The sequence below is a fragment of the Gigantopelta aegis genome, chromosome 11, assembly GCF_016097555.1.
Source record: "Gigantopelta aegis isolate Gae_Host chromosome 11, Gae_host_genome, whole genome shotgun sequence".
Classification (NCBI taxonomy): Eukaryota; Metazoa; Mollusca; class Gastropoda; order Neomphalida; family Peltospiridae; genus Gigantopelta; species Gigantopelta aegis.
The window spans coordinates 9851087-9869412 of NC_054709.1; the positions used below are offsets into that span (position 1 = coordinate 9851087).

Genomic DNA, 18326 nt, shown 5'->3' on the forward strand with positions numbered 1-18326 from the left:
GATTCCGCGGGAGTCTCCCGGTATTTGATCAAATCTCCTTTCTCCTGTGCGGGAGACAGTTTCTCCTGTTAAATGACATTTTTGTAAGCATAAAAAAAAAAATCGATCCTCTTTTGTCAAAATAACAGAAGGGAAGTAACTCTGCCTTTTTTTCTCATTCGGAAAATGTCGACTACTTTCGGTTTCCGAGAATGTAACAGGCCGAATTGTCCCGACTGTTTAACCTTTGCCGAAGTGAGAATTGTGGGATAGCCTATTTATATTGTTAAAAAAGCACATGGAGTTTATAAAATGATGTGTTATTATAATGTTTGTTGTCATCGTAATGGCTACGAAGCGTGTTGCCGCTAATTAAACAGGCTGTGTATTGACATATAAAAAAAAAAAAATATCCAATTTAGTTCCAATAGCCGATGATAAGATTAAAAATCAATGTGCTCTAGTGGCGTCGTTAAATAAAACAAACTTTACTTTTAATAACACCTCTGAATTGTAAAATGTCTTCCCACTGGATTACATAATGCAACTATGACAAATCTGAACTGCCAGACTCCCGACTTGACAGCGATACACACGATGCATGTTAAAATCACATGTCACAGCAAGACAACGAAAAGACCAATTAGCTGTATAAACATACTTGTGTCAGTTAATTTTGTATGTTTGTGCGGTAAAATGTTGGTTATAAGGGTACACTTCAAGAAATTATTTTTGTACAATTAAAAAATGTTGTTTGACAATGACATAAAGTTACTCACGGAAATGGGTATAATTCCGGTATATTTCACACGATGTCTGTAATGAGGTTTTACTTATGATTAATGAAAATACAATGTTTATTGCATCATTATAATGATTTTAAATCAGTACCACGCCACCGTTCCTCATTATGGTAAAAACTGAATATTAATTTATAAGATTTATATAAATTTGTCTTTGGTACACTAACCACAAATGATAATGTAACGCAACCTGTAAGGCTGTAAGTGTAATACCGTAAATGTACTAATTAATTTTTTTATTTCTTGTTCTTGTTCTTAACATTTTTGGATAAAATAATTTTTTTTTTTTAAATATGTATTAAATCATAATAATATTTAAACTTAAAAAAACTAAAAAATAATAATAATAATTTTTTTTTTTTTTTTTTAATGCCAAGATCTAAAGTTAAGAAGTATATATGACATTATAAAGTATTCATATAACTTATTGTAATAATGTTTTTTTTAAATCTTGCGATTTTGGGTTAAATTGTGTTAATTTAAAAAATCTCCTGCTTTTTGACCAAATCTCCTGCTTTTTCAACACACACCTCCTGCTTTCTCTTGACTAAAGGTTGACAGGTCTGCCCACCGATGGGGATCGATCAGACCTACTGTGCATCAGGTGGGCACTTTATCACTGGGCTAAGTACAGCCCCTATATAGTCTTAGAGAGGAAACCTGCTACATTTTTCCATTAATAGCACGGTATCTTTTATATGCACCATCCCACAAACAGGATAGCACATACCACAGCCTTTGATATAGCAGTCATGGAGCACTGGCTGGAACGAGAAATAGCCAAATGGGTCCACAGATGGGGATCAATCTCAGACCAACCGTGCGTTAAACGAGGGCTTCCCGGCTGAGCTCAGTATCCCCTTGTAATCAGATCCACGAGAAATGGAATCATCGAAACGTAATAGATCATCACAGCTCAGTCGACAGTTTTATTATTGTTTTTTCTTGAATTAACAAGTATTCTGAGAGTAAAGTAGTCTGCTAAAGCAATAAAAGTCCCCTCCCGTGCCCCAAAAAATATTGGTATCTCCTAAATTCAATAACTCTATGAAAAATGGGTAAATCGCCATGAAAGTTACACTTGATCTGTAAAAGAACATGATAAAGCTATACCCAAAATCTCAGCTTAATATCTTGAGGCATTGCAAAAACAAAGTTCCGGAAAAAAATAATTTATCTCCGAAGTTCAAGGGCCATAATTCTGTCAAAAAATGGGTAAATCGCCATGAAAGTTATACTTGATCTGTAAAAGAACATGATAAAGCTATATCCAAAATCTCAGCTTAATATCTTGAGGCATTGCAAAAACAAAGTTCCGGATTTTTTTTTTTTTATCTCCTAAGTTCAAGGGCCATAATTCTGTCAAAAAATGGGTAAATTGCCATGAAAGTTAAAAACCCCAAAACATTCCAGGATTTTCAGGACGCGTAAGAACCCTGATGGAAATAGTAACCAATCAGATGTGCTATCTACATATTAAGTCATACTGTGTGAAAACCGACCTGTAATATGCAATAATTTCCACCTTTCTTCTTTTTAAGGATTTCAAAGGCTGCGTCTTCATACCCAGGGGCAATAACTCCATCTGAAACCTGAAAAAGTAAACAATGGGTCCACTGGGGGGATTAGATCCTTTGAACAAAGTGCCTCAAGTGAGTGCTCTACTGACTGAGCTAGATATCGTACCAAGAAACCTTAAAAACATTTAAGTAACCCCAGAAACAAATTTGGTAGTGTCAGGGTTGGGGCCCTGATATCACTACCCTACAATGTTATATGCTAGACATTGCGTTTAATATATATAATGTATTACACTAGTAATTAAAATCGTTCCTCAAAATGTTTTGGATGTAGACAGTGTTATTTAAATATCTGAAGTTACCATAAAAACATCAATCAACCACCCCTTACGCTATCCCCCAACCTGGCAGAATATTTTAAACTCTGTCAATAGTTTAATTTATACTAGTCAAATTTTTTTTATTATTCTGCACACAAAAATAAAACTTGCTTTATTGGTGGAAAAATACTATCAAATCTTTACTTATTACATTAATCCGATTGGAAATGCATATTTTTGTCACACCAATATAATAATACCCACCTCTCTTGATATTATTTTTGTTACACCAATATAATAATACCCACCTCTCTTGATATTATTTTTGTCACACCAATATAATAATACCCACCTCTCTTGATATTATTTTTGTCACACCAATATAATAATGCCCACCTCTCTTGATATTATTTTTGTCACACCAATATAATAATACCCACCTCTCTTGATATTATTTTTGCTGTAGAAACATCACATTTATCCGAGAGAGAAATAAAGTCACCGAATGACGACATTCTGTCAGCACCTGTGGAAAGAATGGAAATTAAAAAAAGCAACAACAAAACATGTATGTTAAATGTGACTTAGAAATGGAAGCAATTGTTTATTTAACAACAAACTCAACACATTTTTATTTTATGATTATATGGCAGCAGACATATGATTAAGGACCACAATAATGAGAAAGAAACGGCTGCCATGGACTACTTTTTTAAAAATTAGGAACATGGGATCTTACCCATTGCACTGCGAGATCGCCATGTTACAAGAGTTTAGTGAATTAGGGCCCTGGTCTGATCACTAAGCGGCAGATGGCAACTTTAAGCCGTGCATTTAATGACTGTTCATCAGGTATTAAATTTTAAAGAATAAATGCATCCTGACTTACGTTTTGGTGTATTTTTGTGCATCTTAATAAGCATGCTGTATGTATTCAAAAGTTTATTCCTATTTTGTTAACAGTAGCTGGTTTCATGTCCAAGGTTTTGTTATCAGCCTGCTTATGTCACAAAGAAGGAAATTTAACAACGCACTCAACACATTTTATTTACGGTTATATGGCGTCAAACATGGTTAACAACCATACAGATAATGAGAGGAAACCCGCTATCGCCACCTCATGGGCTACACTTTTCGATTAGCAGCAAGGGATCTTTTATATGCACCATCCCACAGACAAGGTAGTACATACCATGACATACCAGTCATGGTGCACTGGCTAGAACAACAAATAGCCCAATGAGTCCACCGACAGGGATTGATCCTAGGTTGACTGCGCATCGAGCGAGCGCTGTACCACTGGGATACGTTCCGCCCGCTTATGTCAACAGGTATTTACAGCAGACTGCATGCAACACCTGGCTATAATTTCAATTTCACCTATCACGGACAAGTTAGTTTATTTGGCTTTAATCAGTCTGCACCAAATTATCAACTTTCTTTTATGATAATAACTACTACTGCCATGACCGATGGCTAGTGAAAACAAGTTGTCAAATGCTGCATTCAAATCTATTTTGTAAATATGAATATGCTCCTCTCCCCACCCCCACCCCCAATATTGGTGTTTTTAATCTCTTTAGGTAACACATCCAATTATTACTATAGTGAAACTCCTCTAAAACGGACACCCTCAAGACCAAGTAAAATGTCCGGTTTTAAGAGGTATCTGGTTTAAAGAGGTTCTCTTCAGTAAAGATATTTAAAAAGGGACTGTGAAAAATGCCCAATTTTGAGGGAATAGAAATATCTTTTAAAATCCATGATCCCATGGATAGTGGATTTTGTAAAAATTCTAGAAGCCGTGTTTTATCAATGTTAATATTTACCTCTAGCTCTAGCATATGCAATAGCCAAAGGAGACAACTCTGTCATATCGTCGACCATACAAAGTCGAGACTGGGCTGCATTCATTGGTATGCCGACAGCAGCTCCTGTAAAAAAAAAAAAAATTACAAATACTATTAGAGTTTTAATAAATGTACATGATACTACCAGCAACAGCAATCACTAACAGCGGAAAAGCACCTTCTCACTACTGGTAGTATTAAACCAAATAACTTCCGGCTGGGTCAAAGTTCGAGGTGCACCGAACTTTTGATAGAGAAGTGAACACCACAAGTCCTGTGATTGGTTATAAATGTGAGTGTGTTGGTTGTAAAAAATAATAGTTTCATCTGGGTAAAAAAAATATGCAATTTTATTTCATCTACTACCAATGTGTCAAGTAGCCTTGTGCTTGAAACATGTATGGGGTACATGTAAAAAAAAGTACTCGAATTTTGTGCGGAACTAGGGTAGTCATAGACGCTACCCGTTATCTCAGAAACAAGCAGCTTGACCCCCAATTTTTTCTGATTCACTTTTAAGTGTGAGGGGTGGCAGTATTTATATCCGTGGCGTTTATGTTGATTGATACGCTGCAGGTAGGAGTTTTAGCCACATGTTACTATTGTCGTCTATGGGATTTGATTTGGTAGTATACACCCTACTAGTGCTAAAATGAAGAATAACTTTTATGTTAAAGTTTGTTTTGTTTTAACACCATCACTAGACCGCATTGATTTATCCATCATAGGCTCAGAGAAGAAACCCGCTACATTTTTCCATTAGTAGCATGGGATCTTTTATATGCACCAACCCACAGACTGAAAAGCACATACCACAGCCTTTGAATGAGAAAAAAACAAAAAAATCAGCTGCGTCGATCCACCAAGGTGGTTTGATCCTGCGACACAAGCACATCAAGCGATCACTCAACTGACTGAACTAAATCCCGCCCGTATAAATGTAAGTGTTACCACCAGCAACAGCAATCACTAACAGCACCCTCTCACTAGTGCTAAAATGAAGAAGGAAGGAATGAATGTAGGAAGGAAGGAAGGAAGAAAATGTTTTATTTAACGACACACTCAACACATTTTATTCACAGTTATATGGCGTTGGACATATGGTTATGGACCACATATATATTGAGAGAGGAACCCGCTGTCGCCACTTCATGGGCTGCTCTTTTTCGATTAGCAGCAGGGGATTGTTTATATGCAACATCCCACAGACAGGATAGTATATACCACAACCTTTGTTACACCAGTTGTGGAGCACTGGATGGAACGAGAAATAGCCCAATGGGGCCATCAACGGAGATCGATCCTAAACCGACTGCGCATCAAGCGAGCGCTTTACCACTGGGTTACAAAAAGAATAAGAGTCATTAATTTAACTGGTACATTGAATGGATGGACATATGGCCAACTTATGGGCCCATAAATAACACAAAAAAACAATCCATGATACTGCAGCCGTAACATAGAAAATGTTTGTACTAACCTGCTGGGCTGACGTGTTTGAAGGACGTAGCCGCCGGGAGTCCAAGAGCAGACCGCAGTTCTCGAACCAGCTGCCAGCCGTTGAGAGAGTCGCAAAGGTTGATGAAACCAGGAGAGCCATTCAAAACTACAACACGAATAACAGTTCATAATCTGACAGGCACATTAACAGGCAATACTGCCAATATTTGTGAAAGACATTAAAAGAAACTACAGTAAAACCCCTGTAAACCAAAGTCCTTCATATTGATGAAACCAGGACAGCCATTCAAAACTACAACAGGAACAACACTCTATACTTTAACTGGTATACTGATAGGATATACAGTCAACTTTTAAGAAAGACATTTAAGTGACAAAAATACTAGTTTTTAAACACCGCAATGCATTTTTCATTATTAGAACCCATTTTTACAACTGAAGTCCGACACTAGGCTACTTGTATTTTATTGTGTAAAATATCTATTTCCTAACATCAGATTGTCAAAAGAAACCAATTGTAACAGTGTCTATGGTGTCTGTCAGGCCAAGAAATGTAGTTTTCATAATTCTAAAACCATACATACATGTACTTCTGAGAACTGTTAAGGAGACGAGTTCTAGTCTATTTCAGAAAGTATTTCTCCATTTTAGAGGGGGTGTCACTATATTAATTAACCTTTGATAAGTACGTCCTAAAGGTGATTATATAAAAAAAGGTATCAACCAATTTTCAACTCAACTCAAAATCCAACAACTTTCCACTAATTCTAGGCCAGCAAAATGACATCTGCAAATGCCATGAGTCTCCAGATTTTCATGAGCTGTAGGATGCTTGCCTACCTTTGACTGGGAGTTGCGGGCGAGTCGTGTACAACTGGGCCGGTTTTTGGTGCGGGTTCGCACCGTATCTCAGAGGGAGGTGTGACACACCCTTGCTGTACTGACGTCGGAAGTAATCCGATATCGCCGCGTCATAATCAGCGGTGTGGTTGAAAGCCTGAAAAAGAGTTCATAAAAAGAACAAATAAATTGTAGAAAACTTGGATCATTTTATCTTTTCATGACTACATAACCTAACATCAAACTAATGGCATTTGCCCACCATGATAGAATAGTAAAGTAAAATTTGTTTTATTTAACGTCACTAGAGCACATTGATTTTTTATCTTATCATTGGCTATTGGACGTCAAACATATGGTCATTCTGACAGGTTTTTTTTTATAGAGGAAACCCGCTGTCACCACATAGGCTACTCTTTTACAATAGGCAGCAAGGGATCTTTTATTTACGCTTCCCACAGGCAGGATAGCACAAACCATGGCCTAAGTTGAACCAGTTATGGATCACTGGTCGGTGCAAGTGGTTTACACCTACCCATTGAGCCTTGCGGAGCACTCACTCAGGGTTTGGAGTTGGTATCTGGATTAAAAATCCCATGCCTCGACTGGGATCCGAACCCAGTACCTACCAGCCTGGAGACTGATGGTTTAACCACTGCGCCACAGAGGCCGGTAAAATATAATATTGATAGAATAGTAGTCCGAACATCCCAACAGCCAACAGGATGGCTAAAAATCTTCCAATGAGTCCTCTGCTTATTAGGTTAAGCTGAAAAGAAAACACTTTCCCATCATAGTAAATAACAAACAAAATGAAAACACATAATTCCATTATAGTGAATAAACAAAATAAATCCACACATTTCCATTATGCTGAATAAACAAAATAAATACTTTTCGAGCAAAAAAATTGCTAATGATTGAAGGGATGTTGTAACATAAAAACACATTGGTTACAGAAGTTAAAACAAAGTAAGGACTTATCTTGACCAATGTTTTTACAACTTGCACATAACATAGTAAATTTTAATATTTCCCAAACAGTTTTCCATTTTGTTTCATATCCAGGGCCATCTCTGAAGGAGCAGAAACTTTTGCCAAATCATCTATTTAAACTTCAAAAATTTCAAAAACACAATTATATTCTAATAAAGTAACAAGTATTATGTGGAATTTATTCGCCAAATGAAAATAAAAAGTCACCAATTGTTTTGAAAATTCACAATTGGCGAACTTGCCGAATGCCAGAGCTAGCCCTAATATGAAGCTAAACTAAAATTAACAAAACGAAACTCAGTAGTTTGCTAATACAGGACATCAATTCTTTACCCAAAGCTCACCTTCACAGCTAGCATCTGTCTTGTTGCTTTGGACGTGTCTTTCTTTTCTGATTTACTCATTTCATCTGCAATACTGAAAACAATACTTATTTGAATTAGTAAAAAAACCCCAACAAAATATTGATATGATTCTTTAGTGATTTCCCTAGAAATTTGGCAAAGCATGGTAGACCAAACACTTCAGGGGCATTTTCACCATTTTTGGGGCACTTGTATTTCATTAAAAATATACAAACATTAATTGAAATAAACATTAATGGAATTTATGTGCTTGCGTTAATAAATGAATGGTAAAAGATATAAAAAGCATATTTTATTAATTAATAATACTTTTGGTGTTTTATAAAGGCAATTTTAGAATTAATTAGTGAAAAAGGCTTCTTTAATCTCAGGGCAGCATGGTGCTGATTAAGGCAAGATAGCACTAGACTGTTGAGGCATGGTTCCGCACCATACTAAAACAAGCTACGGAAAACACTTTCTTATTAAAGATTTCTAAAAAACGAGGTGCCATTATGATATTTTTGTTTTAAAATTATGACATAAGCATCAGTTTTACATTAATGACAATGTTAAAAATATTAACATTTCAGCTTCAGATAACATACATGGATCAGAAATTAGAAGACTTCTGCTCTTATTAAATATTATAATATTCTGTAACCGACCAACAACAAAAATCCAAATTTTAGGGTTTTTAAAAAATTTATTTAAAATTAAAACTGAATTCCTTTACTTTTAACTGTTTAAAATTGGCAATATTTTTTAGAACATTTTAAGCCTATATTAAAGTCTATTTTCCGAATTAATTGGATCATGAAAGAAAGATATGTTTTATTTAACGATGCACTCAACACATTTTATTTATGGTTATATGGCGTCAGACATATGGTTATGGACCACACAGATTTTGAGAGGAAACCCGCTGTCGCCACTACATGGGCTACTCTTTCCGATTAGCAGCAAGGGATCTTTTATTTGCGCTTCCCACAGGCAGGATAGCACAAACCATGGCCTTTGTTGAACCAGTTATGGATCACTGGTCGGTGCAAGTGGTTTACACCTACCCACTGAGCCTTGCAGAGCACTCACTCAGGGTTTGGAGTCGGTATCTGAATTAAAAATTCCATGCCTCAACTGGGATCCGAACCCAGTACCTACCAGCCTGTATAATTGTATCATGAAAAAATATACTTGTTAAAATACTTCAATTTCTTTTGGTGTATTAGAATTACACTTATATAATGTAAAATCTTTTGCATTTTGCCGAATCCCCGAAATGCTTATTTTTAGATGGTTAATAAATTTAGTTAAACTAATAAACACTGAATGAAAACAATTACAGTTAAATTCTGTAGGCTCAACCCCATAGCAAAGGTACTTAATTAATTTTATTAATCTTACTCGATACTGGGAATTTTGTATATACAGTAAAACAGAATTAAGCCATACAGCACATACTTGATAATTTTATTAATCTTACTCATTATGGGAATACAAATTATACAGTAAAACAAAATTAAGCCATACAGCACATACTTGATAATTTTTATTAATCTTACTCAATATTGGGAATACAAAGTATACAGTAAAACAGAATTAAGCCATACAGCACATACTTGATAATTTTATTAATCTTACTGGGGTTTTTTATGGGTTTTTCTTTACTCGTTATCGACCGGCCTCATTGGCGTCATGGTTAGGCAATCGGTCTACAGGCTGGTAGGTACTGGGTTCGGATCCCAGTCGAGGTATGGGATTTTTAAAAACCAAACCTTTAGTGAGTGCTCCACAAGGCTCAATGAGTAGGCAGTGTTTCTGCCAGAAAGAAATATTTTGGGTATGGAACTATGCAATTGAATACAACCACAGTCAACAGAGGGTGTGGGGGACCTCCCACACAAAGAAAATGGGTTAAGTTTAGGGTTAAGAAAATCATACATTAATGATAATTAATTTTGTTAAAAAGTTAACTTTCAAAAACCAAATTGCAAAACAAAATCTGGGTATGGCGCCATACCCAGTTTACCCTCTGGCAGAAACCCTGGTAGGTGTAAACCACTTGCACCGACCAGTGATCCATAACTGGTTCAACAAAGGCCATGGTTTGTGCTATCCTGCCTGTGGGAAGCGCAAATAAAAGATCCCTTGCTGCCTGTCATAAAAGAGTAGCCTATGTGGCGACAGTAGGTTTCCTCTAAAAAAACAATGTCAGAATGACCATATGTTTGACGTCCAATAGCCAATGATAAGATAAAAAATCAATGTGCTCTAGTGGTGTCGTTAAATAAAACATTTTTTTTCCCACTCGTTATTGGGAATACAAAGTATACAGTAAAATAGATTTAAACCATATAGCACATGTTGTATTAATTTAAAAAAAAAAAAAATCTTTACCATACAGTTAATTTTATTACAAAATTAACCTTTTAAATAAAGTACAGACTGCAAACAATTCTCACCTGTCGTAATCGTCAGGGTTACACACGACTGTTACGCGTTCATGATTTTTTGCTGCAGCTCTCAGCAAAGTCACTCCACCTAACAATAGAATTCAACGGATTCAGAAATCTCATCTAATATAGATTTAAATTTTGCGATGTTAAATTCATAATTTAGTTTTATTAGTTCAAAATGCAGGCATGAAGCTTCCTTACTTCAAAATAAGAGCACAGCAAAGTGACCGCCTTGCAATTAAATTGTTTAATACGTTATTCGACACTATACAGGGTTCATAGCCTTAAAGGGACATATCCTAGTTTTTAAACACTAAAGTATATTTTTGACTATTATAACCGTTTTTGATAATTGAAATCATACTTTACTTACATTTTATTGTTTAGATTATCAATGTCCGTACATTCAAAGTGTTTTTCGTCATCCTGGTGATTTTAATATCACAAAATGCATTTCTCATATTTTTATAAACACACGTGCGTCTTTAAAAAACCAGTTATGGAGTTGAGTTTTAGTCCGTTTCCAGAGGGTATTTCACCATTTCAAAGTCACAGACTCATGTTTCACTAACTAACTTTATCCACATGTGTTACAGGTTTGTAGATTAACTAAACTTAGTGTTAATTTTCACGGGTTGAAACTAGGGTCTGTCGCTTTAAGGACCAAACAAATTCCTAGACTTTCAAAGACTTTTACATAGCAGTCAAAGACAACAAAAATACCAACGTTTGTTTACGTTGCTGTCCATGGCAAAATTTTTTTAGCTTTTTCACCTGCATCATGACAGATTAAACCTTGAAAATGAAAAATATCAAATGCATGCAGCCCCACTCCCATGGCTAGTGATATTCAATGTTGGGCTAACCTACTCGTGAAAAACCAGTTTTTCAACACAAAATTTCCAGGTTATTTTTTCACAGAAAGAAATCAAAAGTAGACTATTTCCTGTTTGTTGTATTAATTATTTCCACAAACAGGATAATACATACCACGGCCTTTGTTACACCAGTTGTGGAGCACTGGTTGGAGCGAGAAATAGCTTAATGGGTCCACCGACTGGGAACGATCCTAGACCGACCACGCATCAAGTGAATGCTTTACCACTGGGCTACGTCCCGCCCCTAGTGCAGTATACAGTATGTCGGCTTGGGTGACGTCGGGCGAGATACCTAGCTTGCAGTAGTCTGAAGGTTAAGATGGGATACATTCAAATACCTATATCGATCTGTTCAACAGCTTGTTCCATGGTAACGTCAGGATTTGTGATCGTTTTCTCAAATGGATACAGGTTACAGACAACTACACTGAAATAGAAAGTAGAAAAATAGGTGATGATCAACTGACAAAAGCATTCTCCAAAACAAAGACAATCAGAGAAGTGACTTTTCACTTCCCAAGAGAAAAAGATAGAAATGTTTTATTTAATGACACACTCAACATATTTTATTTACGGTTATATGGCATCAGACATATGGTTAATGACCACACAGATTTTGAGAGGAAACCCGCTGTCGCCGCTACATGGGCTACTCTTTCCGATTAGCAGCAAGGGATCTTTTATTTGCGCTTCTTACAGGCAGGATAGCACAAACCATGGCCTTTGTTGAACCAGTAATGGATCACTGGTCGGTGCAAGTGGTTTACACCTACCCATTGAGCCTTGAGCCTAACCATGATGCTGGACTAAAAATCCCACCCCATTACCTACCAGCCTGTAGACCGATGGCCTAACCATGATGCCACCAAGGCCGGTCCCTTCCCAAGAGAAATGGGAGACGTTTGATAAAAACAGGCGAAGTGAACATTTTATGGGTACATTTCGTAATGTTTTGCCAGTTTCCGTGTTCAGTCGAAAAGCTTCTGAATTTTACACACAGTTCTAATCATAATATTTTGACATAAAACACTATTTCTGGTAATAAACTTTAAAAAAAGTTAGTATATGTTTTATTAAAAATGTGATATTATTAAGTAGTTGAATATGAGCCGTAATGTTAAAATTAAAGTATTAATTAGTATTTTCTAGCATTACAGAAATTCAAGCACGACACTCATTGCTTTGGGAAACAATACCCCGGTTTATGGGTGTATCTGAAGAATGTCAAAATTAGACTACGACATGTATTTAATCTCTTCACAACAAAAACTGGCATGAGTATCAGCATTAAATTATTTTGTTGGTTGATTTTGATAACAAATTTAACACGGTAAAACATTATTTCATGAAATCAATTCTTGCGCAGAAATTATTTTCCGTTTATAGGCCCCTTCTCGATTACCGAGGATACAGTCTGGCTCCAAAGTAAAAACACTATTTGACATATGGCGACAAGTGAGCTGTAACAATAAATAAGTTGGCTTTTTGATGTCTGTTGTGTGATTTGTTTTTGAAATCTGAATAGGTCCAGAATATTAGGGCGACCGACTTCTCACTACTGCTAATAACTCTGTGACTGAGCAGACTTTCGGCGAAAAAAAAAAGCTCATTTCGCCAGCAAGATTAGAGCCTGATGACAATGATGTATTTTATTAATCTAGCTTAACCTTCAGCCCACTGGATGAATTTTTTAAATAAAAACACACCTTATGAGAGTACTTGTTCAGGAATCGAAACGTAACAATGTCCACTGGATAAAATATTAGTTGAAGGGATAAAAAAAAATTAATTTCTAGTTTTATTTGTTGCACAAAGCTGGTTTAAAATTTATGTAGGCAGACTCAAATTGTAGGTGAAATTGCAGCAGATGTGTGGCTATGATAATTTTGTATCTATACCCACTGCAATTATGTAACTGGTCTACAGCCAAAATACTGAATATAGTCAACAGCCAAAAAATGTCAGAATTTGAAACTCCATAGCAATCTTCACGGTCATCACCTATGAACTACCTTATACACAGAAAAAGAACTACATAAAACAAGACAGGGGAAGTAACTCTATGTCAGACTCAAAGACATCTCAAGGTTGGTTAAAGTTTGTTTTGTTTAACAACACAACTAGAACACACCAATTTATTAATCATCAGCTTTTGGATGTCACATGTGGTAATTTTGACAAGTCTTAGAGAAGAAACCCGCCACATTTGTCATTTCCAGCAAGGGATCTTTTATATGCATAATCCCACAGACAGGCTAGCACATACCACAGCCTTTGGTATACCAGTCATGGTGACTTGGTAGGAATGAGAAATAGCCCAATGGGCTCAGCGATGGGGATCGATCCCAAACCAACATCAAGGAATCAAGGAAGTGTTTTACAACTGGGCTATACCCTGCCCCCTTTAATGCTGGTATCCATTGTTAACAGACATTACAGTGACATGGATGGCCACAAGAGCCAAAGACATACAGATCGGGATTGTAGAGACAAGGACTGGGAAGTGTACAAACAAAATAACATAAAAGATGAATGCATCTGCTAGAAATGAGATTATAAAACTTGTTTAGTACCGAATCATCTTGAAACCTTGCTTATCCATATCAGTCTGGTCCGAACCGGTCAGCCTTGCAAGAATACCTGAAAACAAAGTATAATCCATACTAATGTAGCAAGGAAAAGAATATAGATCTATCTATTAACAATAATTGTCATTTAAGTTCCATGGTTCATACAGGAATGGAAATGGAAATTTCCATAACTTTTCCAAGACCATGAAGATAAATTTCATTTTAATACGATTCACTATTAAAAATACATTTTATAAGCAATTATAAAGCGATTATACAGTCATTTGTTCTGCATGTACAGGTATTGTAAAGGACCAAATAAGACAGAGACTAAAGTGCACAGCGGTTGTTTACCGGAGAGAATTTTTTTTTTTTTTTTTTTTTAGCAATCAAATATTGATTTTCACCACTAAGCTTTTTAATATATTGCCAAAAGACCACTTTTCCAAAACTATGAGCATAAATGTGATTTTTCCAAAACTTTCCAGGTCCTGGAAATGATTTTTTCCCAAAAAACTTTCCAAAACCTGTAAGAACCCTGTTCAACTACCTTAGAACCAGATAAAAAATTAAGTCTTTAGGAAACTCCAAACACATGAAAGTGAACACAATATACTTTTCACAATGTACACTTCAGTTTACATCCAAAATTATTAACAAAATGACACCCTATTTTCTTTGGTAATTACAAGGATAGGGTGTCATAGTAGCCATACTCAAAGAAAGTTTGTTTTGTTTTATGACATGATGCAGTTCGTGTCTGGTGAATCACTGAATTAAATGACAAGGGTTAAAATTGGAACAAATTTTGGTGTAGCCAATTTTCAGAAATATAGAGCATTCCCTTGAAAATGATTAAAATGTGGTTAATTTGAGGAATATTTTATTAGCCAAAGTCAAAATTGTGTAGCCACCAGGCCTTGACCGCAACTTTTTTCAGCGGTAGCCAACCAGGCTACCAGGTTATAATATCTGGTAGTCCCCAGTAAAAATGGGTAATTTTAATACTTGAAAAAAATGCAGAGTAACTGGACGTGTAAAACAAATATATAGTAGCCCGGTGGACTACCAGGTTTAGACATCTGGTAGCCCGAGCAAACATTTGGTAGCCAAAATATGCTGGGCTACCGCTAAGGTCGAGCCCTGGCCACTTTGGATAAAAATTATCAATTGGCTAATTTGGCAATGTACAGGGTGAGCCGTGTAATCAAAACCCCACTAATATCTTACCACCATGAACAGCAGGGTGTAGTGTTTTCACTCGTCCTCCCAACATCTCTGGAGCTCCTGTAATGTCGGAAACATCGCTATAACGAGAAAGAAAATAAATGTTTAATAATACATCACTGTCAGTTCAAAACCGATTCGGTATAACGTATTCCTACAGGCCAGTAGTTTGTGAGAATTTCCCTATTTGCTCAGTTTTTAGAGCACTGAACTGTCACAAAGAGAGACCTTGATTCAAATCCTGGCATTATGCCTCTATTCATGGGAAATTTAAGGGACCAAATCAATAAGATGAGGTTTGAAGCGTGCTCTCCCTTGATAATTTTGAATTTCCAGCATTCAGAGTACAAAAGAGACCTCCTACCACCCACCCCACCTTCTGTGGCCCCATCTAGGAAGCAAGGAAATGTTTTATTTAACGATGCACTCAACACATTTAATTTACGGTTATATGGCGAAGGACCACACAGATATTGAGGGAGGAAACCTGCTGTCGCCACTTCATGGGCTACTCTTTTTCGATCAGCAGTAACGGACCTTTTATATACACTATCCCACAGACAGGATAGCATATACCACTGCATTTGATGGCCCCGACTAGTTACAAAGATTAATCTTTATTTACTGTAACTCTCCAGGGCTGAGAATTGAAAATCTGCATAGTTCATGTAGTGTTCGACAAATGTTTGAGAAAGTCACTAGCCCTCACAGAAGCTTTGGCTAATGCCCTATGTATTATAGTAATACAGTTGAATATTTCTGTATAGCCCAAACCTAAACTTCACTTGCCGGGACAGAGGGCTAGTGAATTTGTTGAACCCTGGCTCATGTATGGGTTATGCAAAAAACCAAGGAAGGAAGGAAATGTTTTATTTAACGACGCACTCAACACATTTTATTTACGGTTATATGGCATCAGACATATGGTTATGCACCACACAGATATTGAGAGAGGAAACCTGCTGTCGCCACTTCATGGGTTACTCTTTTTCGATTAGCAACAAGGGATCGCTTATATGCACCATCACACAGAAAGGATAGTACATACCACGGTCTTTGTTACACCAGTTGTGGAGCACTGGCTGGAACAAGAAATAGCCCAATAGATCCACCGACAGGGATCGATCCTAGACTGACCATGCATCAAGCGAATGCTTTTACCACTGGGCTATGTCCCGGCCCCATGCAAGAAAACAAATGCAGGTAACCCAGTTTGTTTTCACATAACCATTATTTCCATGTAAATATGTCGGCAATTTAATCTTTAAAAAAAAAGGAAAGAGTTCGAACCGTACCCCTCTATATCTAAGGCTCTAAAGATTGCCCAAACCATAAAACTACCTTAACCATTGAAGGGGGGTACGGGTCGAATTCATGCCCAAACAAAATTTGTGAGATCGCACTCTCTATCTGCTAACATACCTAACATCCAGACCAGCATCACGAATGACCTTTGCCGTTCCACCAGATGCAACCAACTTGAGGTTCAGAGAGGAGAGCACAGTGGCAAACTTCACAAGCCCGCGCTTGTCCGAAACACTTAGAAGGGCTAAAAAATAATTTATATTAATCATATTATACAATTTAATAAATCAGTTATAAACAAGAATGGCTGAGCCTATGTAACGTTAGGTCACCTAAATCAAGACTATACACTAACTTTGGCTACTAATTTAATTTCCAGTTTATTTTTATGAACTAATGTGTTTTACGTAACGTTAGGGTTTCAATATTTTCATGATCTAAGATCTTACAAATTTAGGAACTTTGTCGGTCGATTGTTACAGAGGATACACGGCTACAGAGTGTATGGTTAGCACGGGGATCTGCCCTCCCCCCCCCCCCTAAAAGCATACATAATTATATTTTTGTAGATTTTTATTTACTAAATAAAGAATTTCATTATCTTTTTCTTTTCTCAAAAAAATACTATTTTTTAAGAATCCCACCAAAAAATCCCTCTTTTTACAGAAGGATTAATACTGTAACAATTTTTTTTTGGCTACAGATATTTTTGATCCAGGACAAGTTCTGTAAAAATTATGATGGGTAGCAGGAACTATTGTTTCGATTTTGGTACCTCGATTTTGTTAGATTTAACGAGCTTTTAATTCTTCCTTTTTCCAAATTTTAAAAAGTTCATTCAATCATTGTTCAATTTGTTGAATAAATTTATAAAACTTGTGTTACCTGCCTAACCACTTAAACCTGGTTTCTAAATCGGTTAAAATCCTATTTACCTTACAAGTTCAAGTACATGCACAATTTCTCTATTTATTTATAGTGTAACTGAAATTAAACACACCCATTTCTGAAGCCATATTTCTTCAACTTTCAGCAAACTTTTACTTCTGCCCGCTCTCCACGTGGTTAGCAATGCTCACAGAAAAATAAGATCAAGTTATCTTCTCATAATATGAAAAAGGGAGGAAAATAGAGTTATCTCCCATCGATCAATGACTTCGCCCGTATAAGGTTGCACACCACTATTTCTTTCTATACCAATCTCGTCGGTGGCCTAATTAATTTTTTAAAAACCGCCGGCCTTACTAGGTTCGCAACTCCGTACCGGCTCCTACTAGTATATGTTTTAACGCCTCAGATGTAAGACCACTAAAAATTATCTCTCATTAAACACCACTAAATCACCCACCGAACAGACAATCCAAGGATAGCGTGCTTATAAAGATTGGACAGAAGCATAAAGTCTGTTTTGTTTAACGACACCACAAAAGCACATTGATTAATTAATCATTGGCTATTGGATGTGAAACATTTGGTAATTCCGACACGTAGTCATCAGAGGAAACCCGCGACATTGTTTTCTAATGCAGCGAGGAATCTTTTATATGCACCATCCCACAGACAGGATAGCACATATCACGGCCTTTGATATACCAGTCGTGGTGCACTGGCTGGAACGAAAAATAGCCTAACGGGCCCACTGACGGGGATCGATCCTAGACCGACCGCGCTTTTTTACTGGGCTACTTTCCGCCCCTGGACAGATGCATAAAGATCAAGTTAAAGTAAATAAAATTCTTTGTATAATAAATTAATCCACGACCTACATATGTTACAG

The 18326-nt window shown here is 36.5% G+C and overlaps 1 protein-coding gene across 2 annotated transcripts in view; it reads right to left on the minus strand.

The window, feature by feature from the left end:
- LOC121385470 (bifunctional purine biosynthesis protein ATIC-like) overlaps positions 1-17658 on the minus strand; it is a 35368-nt gene extending 17710 nt beyond the window's left edge. For both annotated transcript variants that reach the window (XR_005959548.1, XM_041516167.1), the window contains exons 1-12: positions 17550-17658; positions 16667-16793; positions 15248-15324; positions 14021-14087; positions 11786-11874; positions 10576-10654; positions 8114-8186; positions 6774-6930; positions 5953-6078; positions 4452-4556; positions 3063-3148; positions 2285-2374 (exon numbers count right to left, since the gene is read on the minus strand). Coding sequence is in view for 1 of the 2 variants with exons in the window: in XM_041516167.1 (XP_041372101.1) it covers positions 2285-2374; positions 3063-3148; positions 4452-4556; positions 5953-6078; positions 6774-6930; positions 8114-8186; positions 10576-10654; positions 11786-11874; positions 14021-14087; positions 15248-15324; positions 16667-16793; positions 17550-17565 (1092 nt within the window). In the remaining variant the exon portion in view is untranslated. The remainder of the gene's footprint in view (positions 1-2284; positions 2375-3062; positions 3149-4451; positions 4557-5952; positions 6079-6773; positions 6931-8113; positions 8187-10575; positions 10655-11785; positions 11875-14020; positions 14088-15247; positions 15325-16666; positions 16794-17549) is intronic.
- Positions 17659-18326: the final 668 nt, after the last annotated feature.